Source organism: Zonotrichia leucophrys, chromosome 26, assembly GCF_028769735.1.
Source record: "Zonotrichia leucophrys gambelii isolate GWCS_2022_RI chromosome 26, RI_Zleu_2.0, whole genome shotgun sequence".
NCBI classification, from domain to species: domain Eukaryota; kingdom Metazoa; phylum Chordata; class Aves; order Passeriformes; family Passerellidae; genus Zonotrichia; species Zonotrichia leucophrys.
This window is the reverse complement of record NC_088195.1, coordinates 1,577,199-1,591,080: the sequence shown is the minus strand read 5'-3', so window position 1 is coordinate 1,591,080 and position 13,882 is coordinate 1,577,199. Positions and strand designations below refer to the sequence as shown.

The following is a 13,882-nucleotide window of genomic DNA, read 5'->3' as shown; positions in this document are numbered from 1 at the left end:
CTGGGAGCACCTTGGGTCACACAAAGAGCAGATCCCAGACAGGTTAGGAACACAAGAATAAGTTTATTAATTTTAATGTACAAAAACAGCCACACACCTGGGCACAGGTGGCACACCTGGGCCAGCAGGAAATGCTCTGCAGCCCCTGCATTTCCTCTCCCTGCTGTGCTGAGACCCCAAAGTCCAGGCTGAGGGTGGCTCCAGCTCTGCCCACGGTGGGCAGGGACAGCAGGAACATCCTTGAGGCCCCCAGGCCAGCCCAGAGGGGCCTTGTGGAGGATTCCACGTGGGAAGGTCCTGCAGGAAGCTCCTCTCAGCCTCCCTCAGTGGAAAATTATCTTCTTGTACTTGGAGTTGGGGATCTGCCCCCGTGCCTTGAGCCTCCTGACAGCCTCCCTCATGTGCTTGGGCTGCAGGGGGGGCAGCTCCCCCCACTTCTCACACACATCCAGGGCTGCACAGACAGACAGACAGACAGACAGAGCTCAGGGCAGGGGCCAGCTGAGCTCTGCCCAGCCCTGCTGCAGCTTTGAAAGGAACAGGTGATGGTTGTGTTGGGCTTTGAGGCAGGAATGGAGCTGCTCCTCTCCCTGCCAGGAGTCCCAGAGGACAAAAAGCTTCTGAACCCTCAGGCAGGGGGGAGATCTGGATCCAGGGAAGGGATGAGCTCAGAGCCCTGGGGCTGGCTGGGCTGTGATCCCCCCGGCTCAGCTCCTGTCCCACAGGGGAAGCCTGGGGCAGGTGTGGAGCTCAGGGAGCCCCTCTGTCCCTGCAGCTGCTCTGGGATGGACAGAGCTGCCAGCCCAGCTCCTCTGCTGAGCAGCACTGGGGGAGCAGAGGGGCTGTGGCAGCTTCACTGGGCCCTGCCCTGAGCCAGAGCTGCTGCTGGAAGGGGGAACCACGGAGAACCTGCTCCTCATCCTGCCCCAAGCAGGGAGCTCACCCCGGGCCCCTCCCCTGCACTCACCTTCCTCCACCACCTCCCCGACGAACACCTTGGAGATGCCCGACATGGCGATGACGACGTTCTGGGACACCGAGGTGCCGGTGATGGACTGGATCAGCTGCGGCAGGGACAGGGACAGGCGGGGACATCAGAGCGGGGCCCTCCCCGGCCCTCGGGGCCGCGGCAGGAGCAGCTCCTGAGGGGGATTTGAGCTGGGGCCGCTCGGGATGGGCTGAGCTCGGGCTCCCGGCGCTCCTTACCCGTTTGATGGCGGCCTTGGGGAAGGCAGAGCGCCGGTACATCTCGTAGCGGTTCAGCTGCTCCTCGGAGAAGGAGGAGACCAGGATCCTGCGGGGCACAGCATCGTTCCCAGCCGCTCCCAGGGCCGGCAGGGGCGGGAGGGGAGCCTGGAGGGGGCCGCGATCCCCGGACCCGCCGGCACTCACTGCATCTTCTGGATCTCGTCCTCGTCCACCTTCTGCTTCTTCTCCTTGCGCTCCTTCAGCTCCAGCTTCACCTTCCTGGCCGCCCCCGCCTGCAGCCCCGGCTCCTCCGCGTCCGCCGCCTCCCCGTCCGCGCTCCTCACCTGCGCCAGAGGGCAGCGCTCGCTCTGCGGCCCCGCGGCCCGGCCCGGCCCCGCTCCCGCTCCCGCCTCACCTCCCCGTCCGCCACCTCCGCCTTCAGCTCGCCGCCGCCGCCGGCCTCGCCCACCTCGCCTTCTCCCGCTCCCTCTGCGGCCGCCGCTTCCCCCGCGGCCGCGGCCCCATCGCTGGTGCCGGGCGGGGAGGAGCCCGGGGGCGGCTCCGGAGCGGCGGCGGCACCGAGCGCGTCCCGGGCCGGATCCGCCATGGCCGCGCCCGCGGCGCTTCCTGATGACGCAAAACCAGGGGAGCCGTGAGGGGGCGGGGCCTATCGCTATGGGAACGGTGACGCGTGGCGGCTTGTGATGACGCACATTTACCGGCGACGCAGGGGGCGGTAGCGTCTGAACCCATGGCAACGGAGATGCGACGGCGCGTTCTGATGACAAAATTGCGAGCGCCGCGCCGGAGGGCGGTGCCTGTTGCCACGGCAACAGCGACTCGGCAGCGCAGTCTGATGACGCATTCTATGGGCGCCGCAATGGAGGCGGAGCATGTCGCCATGCCAACGGCGCCTCCTGATGACGCAAGCTACGGGCGCCGCGAGGGGATGGGCGGGGCGGGGCTTGTCGCCATGGCAGCGGGGCTGCGGAGGGGGCCTGTGCGGGCCTCACCCCGCGCTCGGACCGACTGGCCCCGCTCCGAGCCGCCGGGACACGGCGTTAGAGCGGCCCCGCTGCCCGGGCCCCGCAGGGAAAGCCCCCCCAGACCCGCCCACAACGAGCGCGGCTGAGGGACCGTGGGGAGGGCTCGGGGGCGGGGCCTACCCAAACCCCGCCCTCTGCACCGCCCACCCTCTCAGACCCCGCCCACGCTCCGCCCACCAGACCACGCCCTCTCGGGCACCGCCCCCGAGCCCGGCGCGGCCCCGCCCCGGAAGTCGCACGGGCGGCCGGGCCGGGCCGCGCCGGCCATGGGGAAGGAGCAGGAGCTGCTGGAGGCCGCTCGCACCGGGAACCTCCCGGCCGTGGAGAAGCTGCTCTCGGGGAAGCGCCTCAGCTCCGGCTTCGGCGGCTCCGGTGGTGGCAGCGGCGGCGGCGGCGGCGGCTCTGCGGGGGGCGGCGGTGGCGGCAGCGGCGGGAGCGTCGGTGTGGGGCACCCGCTGTCCAGCCTGCTCAGGTGAGCGCGGCCCGGGGCTGAGGAACGGGGGATGAGCCGGGGGCTCCGGCAGGCGGCTGGGGGGCTGCGGGCTGGGAGGGGAGCGGGAGCTGTGGGGCTGGGGGCAGTGAAGGGTTTGGATGCGCTCCGGTTGCAGCGGGACAGAGCGGTGCGGGGATTCCGGGGTGCAGCGGGAGCGCTGCGGGGCAGAGGGTGCGGGGATTCCGGGCTGTAGCACTGCGGGACAGTCCGGGGTCTGTCCCCGCTCTGTGCCCCGAGCTGGGGGATCCCGGTGATTTGGGACCGTGCAGCGAGCGGGCTGTGAGCGGGTGTGACCTGGGCACCGCTGAGCGTTGGGTGCCCCCGGAGCTGCTGGGGCTGTGTGCCCTCGCTGGGCTGGCAGGGCACAGTGACTCTGGGTGCTGCCCCGGTGCCCCCGGCCTCAGGGCGCTGCCGTGCCGGTGCTGCGGATGGCGGCCCTGGGGCTGTGAGTGTCCGGAGGGCTCCGTGGCCGGGGCCGGTTCCGTGTGGTCCCGGTCCCGCCGTGCGGGATCTCCGGTGTAGCTTTCCCGGGTGTCCGGGCCCTGTGCTGGCATTGTCGCGGCTGGCAGTGACCCCTGCCGGGTCTGGGGTCGGCTTGTCCTCAGCCTCGTGCTGTGGAATTTGCTGGTTGAAGCTCTTGGATATTTGTTAGGTTTTTTTCTCTTCCCCGTGCTTTGGCATCACCTCTCGCTGCTGGAGCTGCAGCTTTGGGCCATGGGAATGCTCCTGGGCCCTGGGCAATGGGTTTGTACTGGGAGCTGTGGAGGAGCTTTGTGTCCAGGGCCAAGTGACACTGTTGCTGTGCAACCTGGCCATTCAGAGGGATGTGACTTGCCCCTTTTTTGCTGATCCGTTTTTCCTTTCACATAACCCAGTTAGATACCTGCGGGTTGTTCTGGTGGCAGAAGCCTGCAGGCATGTGAGAGCTCACCCTGCCCTGGGGTACACGTTTGCCTTTCTGAAATCCACCCTTGGGTCAAGCTTTGTTCTTCTCTTTTGATGCATTAAACAGTCTGAGTGGGATGGATGTGCCCACAGGGGGCTCAGATCAGTGCAGAGGGTTGAGCACCCTGTGAGCTGAACCAGATCCAGCACCTGGGCACGATGGGGCCTTTCCCTGCCTTTCCCTGGCACAGTGCCCCCAGTGCCATGGTCCTGGAGCAGCCCTGTGGTGCCAGGGTGAGCCAGGCCATCCCCGTTACTGTTTCTGACACGTGAACAGGGTTTGTCTGAAGGAAGGTGACTGTCACAGCTGTCACTCATGTTCTGTGCTCACTGCTGTGAGCAGTGGCTGTACCTGCTGGTGACTCTGCCAGGTCCCAGCTCCTGAGCCTGTTTCTTCCTGCACAGCTGGGATTTGTGCCTGTGACACCAATCCCTGCTCTGGCTGCACGCTGTGGGACATGGCAAGGTGTCCTGGGTGCCACCTGCTGCCATTCAGGAGCTTTGTGGCTGTTTCCCACCTCCTGGCCACTTGTTGGGCTCTGGCTCTTCCAGCTTGTGACGAGGTTTGATGAGGAGCAGCTGCAAGGAGAGGCCATAGAGTGCAGGAGACAGGCTGGGGCAGGCTGCAGGGAGCAGACTGATGAATTTTAGGGTGGAGAAAACCTCACCTTTTCCAATGCTAGAACATGGGAGCTTTTCTGATGTAGATTTTGCCCTCCTTGGTTGTGGGAGAAGCCTGTGCTGAGTCAGGACTGTGTGCTCTGCATTTTCCCTTCCTGGGGCAGCCCCTGGCCCTGCTGAGCCTGGTCCCTGGTCCTGCTGAGGCTCCTCATGTCTGTGAGGATCTCTCCTGACACAGGAACTGCTGAGCTGCTCTCCTCCCCCAGAGCTCATTCCCAGAACAGGATCATAAACACTCTGCTGGGCCAGCACCTTTGTTCTTTTCTCCACCCAATTTCAGGTCCCTGTTTTAGTTTCTGTTTAAGTCCCACTGTTTGGATAACCTGTTCCCAAAGCTCCTCTCTCCTAAGGTGCCTGTCACAGCTCTTTCTGTCAGTTCTGCACTTCAGGTGTCTCAAAGATACAATTTTGGATGGGGTACAAACCAGGCATTCCCTGGAATTCCCACATTACACCTGGTGTGTGCTGAGCTGGCGCCCGCTCTGAGCTGGCACTCTTTGGTTTGGGCCATTTCTCCTCCAAAGAGAGCAAGTGCTGCTCCATGGAGTGCTAGAAGATGGCCCTGGCAGTAAATTCCTTGGATTGTGGGGTTTTATCAGGTAACCTGAACTGCCATCAGTGTGTTATCAGTTAAATGTGAACTTTGTCACAGTCTGGGCTGTGCTGCTCCTTCCCAGGCTGAGCAGGCCCTGCTGGGTGTGGAGGCAGCACAGACTCCAACCACCCATGGCTGCAGGTGAGCAGGAAGCAGAAGGGGATGGAGTGGATAAGGCACAGGAGGAGGAATTTCAGACAATTTGAGTCTCTGGAGGAGTGAATGTGCCAGGGTGGAACACTCAGGGCACTGGGAGCAGAACAAATCCCAGTGGGAGCTGATGGGAGTGGGGAATGCTGACAGCCAGCCTGGGGAATGAGGAGGATGCAGGAGGGGGAAATGGGAGTGTGGATTTGCCAGAGCAGATGGTGGGCTCACAAAGAGGTGATGGCTGCCAGGCTTGGGGAGGCTGGGCTCCCTGCTGGCACCCACACAGCCCCTGGGAGCTGCCAGGAGCACTCAGGAGCAATCCCAGCCCCTCATCCAGGCCTGGCTGCTCCAGTTCCAGCCATGGACCGTGGCACAGGCAGGAACAGCCAGGGACAAACCCACCCTGTGCATGCACAGCTCAAGGCTTATGAGCAGCAGCAAGCCCAGAAATCAGAGCTGGTCTGTGAATCCTCGCGGTTCCTTGGGGTTATGAGCCACTTCTCCATCCAGGCTGCAGAATTTGATTTGTTGTATTGTTTTTGTAGTGGTTCACTGTGAAGTTCGAGGTGGGAAACAACAGAGCAGTCTGTGCCTGAGCTATCAGGCTGCGTTCAGGAGGCTTTGCCAGGAGCAGTGAGGGATGGGTTGTGTTAAAGCCAAAGCTGCAGAAGCAGCTTTTCATTTCCATCCATTGCTGTGCAAAGTCTGGCTCTGTGTTGCCAGAGGGGGAAGCTGAGGCTGCTGCTGAGCCCCAGATGGGACATGCAGTCCCCAGGGAGTGTATCAAGGAGACGTTTCTGCTGGGAATGAGGAGTTTGGGTGCACATCTGCTGTGGGGAGGGTCGAGTGCTGCTCCACAGAAGCCACAGCCCTTGTTCCAGCCCGTTTTCAGCTGCTGCTGAGGGGTCTGGTTGGTTTAAAGAGTGATGGCAGAACACTTGAGGTGGCTTCCAACAGTCCAAGGCTGGTTAGGAGTCAGAAAAATGAGTTCTTTTTTTAAAAAGTGCAGTTTGGTGTTTGTTCTGGAGTGGCTGGTGGTTCACAGCAGGGATCTGACAGTGCCCTGTGTACTCCTGGGGAAGGCTCTGACTGTGCCTGTGTGCTGCCATTCCCTGGGGGAGGGACACGGTGCTGCTGCCAGGGACGGAGGGATTGCCCTGTCCGAGGTCAGGCTCGGTCTGTCTGTCCCTCCACGTGTCCCCAGGCCTGTGGGCAAGCACAGAGTCCTGCAGGAGGGCTCCAAGGTGCAGCTCCCAGGCTTGTCCAGCTCGTGCTTCCCTCCCTTCCCTTCCCCATCCCGAGGGAGCTGCTCCTGCTGCATTCCCACAGAACAGGGCAACGCTGGGTCTTCCCCTGCTGCTGCTGCTGTGATTAATCATCTCACCCACTCTAAACCTTCTCCTCTCCACACCCTCCCGTGCACGGATCCCTGTTTAATTACACACCTGAGCTCAGGGATTGCTGAAGGTGCTTGTGCCACAGGCACAGGTGTGCACCGGCCTCAGCAGGGAATTGTTTCCTAAGTGCTTCTTGAAGAATTCAAAGGCTGCACTTAGTGCCTGTGACTCTGTGGTGTTTTGTCTCTGTGTGATCTTGTGATGCAGTTTTGGAAAGTTTTTGTTTGCTTGCTCTGGTCTGTGCAGTTCTGTGTTCAGGGCTGGGTCAGGAGCACCAGGCTGGGGCATTAGCCCTGCCCTGCTCCACTTGCCCAGGCCAGGGGGCAAAGCAGGACTGGTGGTTTCACAGCACCTGGGGCTTTCTGGGGCACATGGGAATTGGTGGGTGGGAGGTTTCCCTCCAGTGAAACCCCCTTGAGAGAGCCCTGCCTCCCTCCCTTCCCAGTGGCTGTGGGCAGCTCCAGGTTTGCAGGGTTTGGATGGCAGGGAGGGGATTGGAAGTGGAAGGCTCTGCCCAGGGGGGTGTTGGGAAGCACTGGAGCTGGCAGGTGTGACAAACCCTGGATCAGCAGCAGGGAAGGGCAGGAGGAGCAGTGTCTGCCCTTCCCTCCTGCCCCAGCAGTGGGTGTGGGTGAGGAACTGCTCCTCTCAGTGCCACAGGTCCCCTCCAGCTGGGGAAGGCCCTTTGGCAGGGGGCAGAACTTTCTGGAGACGAATGGCTGGAGCAGTGTTTGGTGTGTTGGGAGCAGCTGAGCCAAGAAACAGGGTTCATCCAGCTGGGTTTTGTGAGCTAATGCATCATTTCAGTGAGACTGAAGGACAACAAACAGGATAGAGGAGCCATGGGTGAAAGGTGTGACACAGCACTAGAGAGGGGAGGAAATGCATCCATGCCATGGCAGACCAAAGGAAAGCCCCTCTCAGCTGCCCTGGCACGGGGCACAGGCAGGTCCTGGAGGCTGAGCCCCTCCTGTGGCAGTGCCCCAGGGCTGCCAGGCTGGCTCTCAGCACAGAACAAGTGCTGACACCTCCACTGTGTGTGAGCTCATTGCCTTTCCGGGCTGTGCCATCCACCCCTGCTCTGTCTGCTCCTCAGGTGCAGCTGTGGGGTGCTGTGGTTCTCGGGCTGTGGGGTCCTTTCAAGGTGAAGTGTCCTCAGGATGGGAAGGCGCCTCTGAACAGGGGGGACGGCTCCTTCCTCTTGTCCCTGCAGCACGAGCTGTGCCCGCTGCTGAGCTGGCACTGTCACTGTCCCAGAGAGCTCTCTCCAGAGCACAGCTTAGTCATGGAAATGAGATAAATCCTATTTCACAGAAACTGGTAAAAATAAAACTATTGAGGATTGATTTGTTTCTATAGCAACCGACTGGCGAAGTGAACACAGCTGCTGTCTGCAGGAGGGAGGAAAACAGAGCTGGAAATGTCGGTGCACCTGGGCTGGCTGAGCCTGGGGCTGGGGAGGGGGCAAAGGCTCCAATAAACACAGGGCAGGAAGGTGTCAGCTGCCTTTGGAGTGAAATCTGAGCTGCAGTGTGTGAATGTGCCCTCTTTACACAAAGCCTGCAGAGCCTCAGAGCTCTTTATGTCCTGCTTCCAAAAAGTTCCACTCCTGCACCCTCATGGGTGGGGAAATGCCCTGCCCTGGGTCAGGCCACATCAATGCCACGTGGTACCTGGGTGTCCATCACATCACAGCACGTTTCTAGACCTCAATCCTAAATTACTTTGTCCTGGTGCCATAACAAAGCTGAGAAATACTCAGCTTTGATGAATCAGATTGGAGTTAAACTTTTTTTGATTGCCCTTTAAGTGAATGTGGTGCTGGATGCTCAGCAGGGATTCCTGCAGGTGTTTGTATCCTGGAAGAAAATCCAGTTGGGCCTCCAGACTGCTGGATAAGGGGCTTAAGTTTGGAACTGTTTCTATCTCAGCAGTGTGTGGATTTGTGTGGTTTTTCCTTTTTCCTAAGCCAAGGATTTTAGCAGGCTCTGGCACACGCAGGATGTTGAGGTGGCTGTTTCCCCAGGGTTAGTGAGGGCGAGCTGTTGAAATGTTTGGGAGGCTGCAGGATGCAAAGTGCTGGGTCTGTGTTTGGTGCATTCTTGGCTTGCTGTCATGTGGCTGTTGAGGATTCCAGGTGAAAATCAGAGTGTGCATCTGACACAGGATGCTGAGGGAATTACAGGAGGAGTGTGTGTGCATGGCTTCACTGGACACTCTGCAGGAGTCTGAGTTATTCAGCTGGAGGAAAGTTGAGCTGGAGTTGGTGTTTGGGTTTGGTGAGCCCAGGCACATTCACACTCCTCCCTTGTTATTTTAATACTTGGTTTCTTTTAAAGGGAAATTAGATTTTAAAATAAACCTCAAGCTTTTTCCAGTTCAAAGGAAGTGTCTGTAGTGCCATGTGCTGAGGATAGTCCTCAGTACACGAAACAAAACCCTGTCTGAGAGTGAGTGCCATAAATATGATGTAAATACATTATCTCATTAGATTTTTATCTAATCCCAGTGCCTGCTGTTGTGCAGACTCCTGAGGCGAGCAAGGCTGAAGATGTCATAGGTGGTCTTTCAAATCTAATATTAAAGTGGGTTGGGAATGAGGTGAATTGACTTTTGCCTCATCCTAATTAAGACCCTGAGAAATCCGCTCAAGTTTGGCGTTAGAAACTGCCTGATTTTAGAACAGAATGTGATTCCAGAGGCTGGGTGCCTGCTGAGGTTTGAAGCACCCCCATGCAGGGACCCAGGTGGGCTCCACAGGCTCTTCCTCACTGCTGACACTTTCAGGAATCAGCACAATTTTTTTAGGCATCAGGAACAGGATTAGGATAAAGCCTTAAGCTCTGAAGACTTCAAAGCTTTGCATCATCGTCTTGGTTCTGTTACAAGGACAGTGAAATCCATCAGATGACTTAAACAGGAGACTGTGTCCTGTGGCTTGTGTTGATTTTTCCCTAGTGCTTCTTTCCAGTGAATTCTTAGCCATGGTTTCCCACTGCACTGTGGGGACTCTGTCAGAGCCGACTGCCCTGTAAGAGATGTTTGACCTCAGTTCATCCTGTGATCCCCATGGATGACTTGTGCCTGTCCTGGGGTGTTGTTAACCCCCTTTGCATGATTTTCAGTTACTGCACTGCCCCTGTGCCCCTTTCACAGCTCCTTTCAGCCTGGGGCAGGCTCTGAAGCTGTGTCTGAGCTCCTGGGGCTCATCTGCTCTGGGTCAGAACAGCTGAAAATGGAGCTTGGAGGATGTGTGGAATTCGTGCTGGATTTGGCATTTTGGAAATAGTTCCTCTAATCTCAACAGAAATTATTTCACAGAAGGAGTGAAACAGGATGTGACCTTGACATTCCTTTTCACTGGAAATAAAGACTAAAGAGAATTGGTTTAAAAGCTCTGAGGATCCTGCTTGTTATTGGGTGTGAGTTGTTACAGCTGAGATATAATTATTTGCTGGGACAGTCACAGTAACCCTGAAATTGTTTGAAGTCATGGAGAGTTTTATCCTGCATATATTTAGGAGTCTGACTGGCATATGTACATTCCTTCTGTACATTAAAAATGTCAGGCTGGGAAAGGCTCTGCTGCTGAAAGCAGCTTCTGGCTGGGAGAGCTGTATTGAGCAGAGAAAAGGCTCAGAGCTGGGTCTGTTATTCTTGCAGAGAAGTGTGCAGAAATATTTCAAGGGGCTTGGAACATCTTATGCTGTATATGTTCCCCAAAGAGCGAAGTTTTTTTTCTGGTGAGGAAAAGCTGTTTGAGGCTGTCATTGCAGGCAGGGTCAGAGCTGGCATTTGGGTGAAACCAGGCCTGGAAGCTGCAGATCCACCATGAAGTCCATGGGAACATCTCTCTTTGCTGCCTGTTCCGTGATTGTTTCCGTTTCCCAGCACTGGGGGTGGGCGCAGCTGCCCCTGCCAGGGCTCCCAGGGCAGGGCAGGGCTGTCAGCTCCATCCCTCTGCCTGCCTGGCTCAGCCCTCAGCGCTCGCGTTGTTCAGCTCCAACCTTATCTCTGTACAGATAGCACAGACAAGTAATGACAACTCCTAGCAGCTATCTCGGGCTTTGGGAATCATTTCCTGCCTTGGCCATTCACTCCTGATCCTGCTCTCTAACAGACTGGATTTCAAGGATGCTTCTGGAGTTAAAGGATGTCCTTTCTGATTTCCATCCTTCTTTTCCTGAGCTTTTCCTTAGGAGCTGTCGTCCATGTCAGTGCTTTCTCTGCCTGTGCAGCACTGACATGGCAAGCAGAGCTGGTCCCAGAGCTCTGTGGCTGCTCAGCTGTGTCCCCATGTTCCCATCTGAGCCACCATGGGGTCACTTCTCTGTTTGCCCTCCTGCTCTCGCTGTCTTTGCTCTCTCCTTTCCCTGTCACTTGCTCTTTGGGCACCCAATTAAAAAGCTCATCAAGGAGGAATGTCTCTGGAGTCAGTGCTATGTCAGTGCCTTGTTTGTGTCCCACACTGTTGCCAGTTAATCTCTCCTTGCTGTGTCTTTCTTTAGCCCTCAGGGACTCCTGGTTAAGCTGGAGCTGGGATTGGTACAGGCTTAAATGGAGCCATGTGGGTGAGTGCTGCTGGTGTGGGCTGTTCAAGGGTAAAGTGTGCTCCAAACGCTTCAGTGGAAGCTTTGTAGTGGCTCTGAATCCTCCAGTCCCCCCTTCCTCCAGGGCCTTGCCTCTCATCCTGTCATTCTGCTGCTTGGTATCAGAGCAGCTCATTCCCTGTTCACTCCAGCACTGTTTCTCCTGCCTGTCCTGGTGTCCTGCAGCCCAGGATCCCTCCCAGCATCCTGGGCTCTCCCTGTGTGCCCAGAACTGAGCACTGCAGGGCCAGCTCCGATTCAGATCTTCTGTCACTGACCTGGGCAATGTCACAGGGGAAGGGGGATGTCGTGCCAGTCTCTGTCTCACTGCTTTCAGTCTCCCTAAGGCAAAAGTGCACTCTGTGTGCAGTTGTTGGTACAAAATAATTGCATTTGCTTTTTTAATTGCTGTAGGGAAGGGGTAATTCGGTCCCTGAATCTCTGTCTCTGCTTGACTTGGCCTATTTACCTGCTTTTCATCATCTGCCCCAGGTCAGACACGTCATGGTTCAGTGTTCAGGCAGCAGGGCTGGGCAGCAGCCAGGGGTGTGAGCAGGGTTTGGGCTGGATTTGGGGGTGTGGGCAGGGTTTGGGAAGGGGTGGGCAGGATTTGGGAAGGGGTGAGCAGGGTTTGGGAAGGGTGGGCAGGATTTGGGAAGGGGTGTAAGCGGGAATTTGAGGATGTGAGCAGGGTTTGGGAAGGAGGGAGGGCAGGATTGGGCGTGGGCAGGGACTGGAATGGGGTGGCAGCACCAGCTGGAGGTGGAGTATAGAGGAATTGTAGGAAGGATGGGCAGACGCAGCAGGGAGGGATGTGAGCAGGATTTGGCAGGATTTAGGGGTGTGACAGGGTTTGGAAGGGTGGGCAGATTTGAGGCTGTGAACCAGGGTTTGGAAGGGTGGCAGGATTTTGGGAAGGGTGGGCAGGATTTGAGGCTGGCATGAATTTGAAGGTGGGTGGGCAGGATTTGAAGGCTGTGGCAGGATTTGGAAGGGTGGGCAGCAGCCAGGCTGAGGGGGATGTAAGCAGAATTTAGGAAGGGATGGGCAGCAGCCAGGCTGAGGGGATGTGAGCAGGATTTGGGCAGGATTTGGGGCTGTGAGCAGGGTTTGGGAAGGGGTGGGCAGCAGCCAGACTGAGGGGATGTGAGTGTGGGTGACATGGCACAAAGGGAAGGGCCAGTGCCCAGAAGAAGCTGTGGTGGCCCAGAGGAGCACTGGAGCATGGCTGGCTGGGCAGAGCACGCAGACCTTGAGAAGTTTTCAGTGCTGAGATAGGAGGAACATGGGTGGTTATTGTCTCTCTACAGAGAGGCCTGAGACTGCAGCAGGAGGAAGGTGTCCATGTTTAAATAAAGGATCACCATCCCCATACCCTTCTAAGTGCAAGGTGCTAGAAATCCCACATTCCCACTGAGATGTGTATTGGATCAGATCTCTGTGGGTGCTGGGAACAAACATTTACTTCGAGGTGTGTTGATGTTGTCTGACAGTGAGCTGAGGGTGACACATTTTCTGCCATCCCAAAACCCTTAATTGACACATCCATCCCCTACAAGGGCCCTGGCAGGTGGGGGAGGGCATGTGCTCTACCACAATTTTCCTGCACAAGTTCCTTTTGATGACATTTTTACTCCAAGCTCAGAGCTCTGTGCCTGTCAGAAGGGAGCAGCACAGATGGACATGTTGGGCTCCAGACACGATGCTCCATTGCTGTTGGCTGACTGACACGTCCCGTGGGATTCTGCAGCTTGTTAAATCATCTCACAAAGGAGAAGGGGGAGGGAGAGCCCAGTGCAAGGTTGCCAGCTGCAGCCAGCTCAGTGCTGCAGCATCAGCTGCTTGGTGGTTTTGATGAGGAATTTGTGGCTGCCCAGGGTTTCCTTCTATTTCTCTGGAAGTGCTCAGTGAAGGGAAGGCCAAGGGGAAGTCTGGCACCTTTCTAAGGAATTGTGCTTCAGTGGAACCCAGCAGCCTGCACCATCTACATGTCTTGCTAATTTTCCCTGCATCTTATTTATTTTTTAATATTGTATTTTCTTCCATGTAGTGCATTTTCTCCAGTGCTGTGGGAGCAGAGCTGAGCTGCACATGGAGAGTGAGGAATGTTTACCTGAGCAGTGCTCTGGTTCCTGTTTGCAGTTCCAGGATATTGCTTTATGGCTTTGATAATGCTGCTCAGGTCACTGAATTTCTGCAGGAATGTTTTTGCAGGAATGTTCCTTTTGCTCCTATTCCTCAAAACCCCATCTAGTCAGATGCAAAAGAAGAGAATGGGACGCAGAATCAGTGAGAGGTTTGCCAGCATTTGGGAAGTGTTGTCAAATCTCTGTCTGTCCTCTTTTAGGGGTTGCTTTCCTGCTTTGAATGAACCAGACTCCATGTCAAACCCTCCCATCTCCATGCTGGGTGGTTGCATTCCCATTTTCCTGCTCTTCCCCCACCTTCATGCTGCCTTTGGCCAGGGTGTGGGCAGGGGGATGCCCTGCTGCCACACACATCAGACCCCAAAGACCCCTCCCAAAGACCCTGCTTGGCTTTCTCTGACTCAGTGGCTGATCCTTTGTGCACTTCTCCCAGCCAAGCTTGTTTGGCCCTGGCCTGAGGTCAGAGCCAGTGTTGGAGCCTGTGTTGTGGGGCTGCTCCTGCTCTGTGGCCTGTCATCAGCTGGGAATGCTCCTTAATGGCAGTGGGTTGCAGAGTGCCTGTAATGCTTTTAAGAATAAAGAGCAGCATATGCACTCAAGCCAGACCTATATTTTTCCTGTCCTGCAGCTCTTTATTTGCCCCTGCTCAGA

General features: G+C 57.1%; 2 protein-coding genes across 9 annotated transcripts in view; one reads left to right on the top strand and one right to left on the bottom strand.

Moving 5' to 3' along the window:
* Positions 1-43: 43 nt before the first annotated feature.
* Positions 44-1,829, bottom strand: TAF11 (TATA-box binding protein associated factor 11). Of its 3 annotated transcripts, none has more exons than XM_064733005.1 (5): positions 1,604-1,829; positions 1,393-1,532; positions 1,207-1,294; positions 968-1,064; positions 44-454 (listed from the first exon to the last, which is right to left on the bottom strand). In XM_064733005.1, exons 1-5 carry the CDS (start codon positions 1,793-1,795, stop codon positions 324-326), a joined length of 648 nt encoding a protein of 215 aa, XP_064589075.1. In that variant the 5' UTR covers positions 1,796-1,829; the 3' UTR covers positions 44-323. The 3 variants fall into 3 exon arrangements, with proteins under 3 accessions (XP_064589075.1, XP_064589076.1, XP_064589077.1); XM_064733006.1 differs by having other exon boundaries at positions 1,619-1,829; XM_064733007.1 differs by having other exon boundaries at positions 1,658-1,829.
* Positions 1,830-2,490: 661 nt separating this feature from the next.
* The window catches only part of ANKS1A (ankyrin repeat and sterile alpha motif domain containing 1A), a 73,918-nt gene continuing 62,526 nt past the window's right edge, over positions 2,491-13,882 (top strand). For all 6 annotated transcript variants that reach the window (XM_064733147.1, XM_064733150.1, XM_064733146.1 and 3 more), the window contains exon 1: positions 2,491-2,706. In XM_064733147.1, the coding sequence (XP_064589217.1) occupies positions 2,501-2,706 (206 nt within the window). In that variant the 5' untranslated portion in view covers positions 2,491-2,500. The remainder of the gene's footprint in view (positions 2,707-13,882) is intronic.

What these genes read in the sequence shown, in the direction of transcription:
- TAF11 (XM_064733005.1), bottom strand. Translation starts at nt 1,795, where the DNA reads ATGGCGGATCCGGCCCGGGACGCGCTCGGTGCCGCCGCCGCTCCGGAG. An exon ending in CGGAGGTGGCGGACGGGGAG is followed by an intron (nt 1,533 to 1,603) that starts GTGAGGCGGGAG and finishes CCTCTGGCGCAG; the next exon opens with GTGAGGAGCGCGGACGGGGA. An exon ending in CGGGGAGGTGGTGGAGGAAG is followed by an intron (nt 455 to 967) that starts GTGAGTGCAGGG and finishes CTGTCTGTGCAG; the next exon opens with CCCTGGATGTGTGTGAGAAG.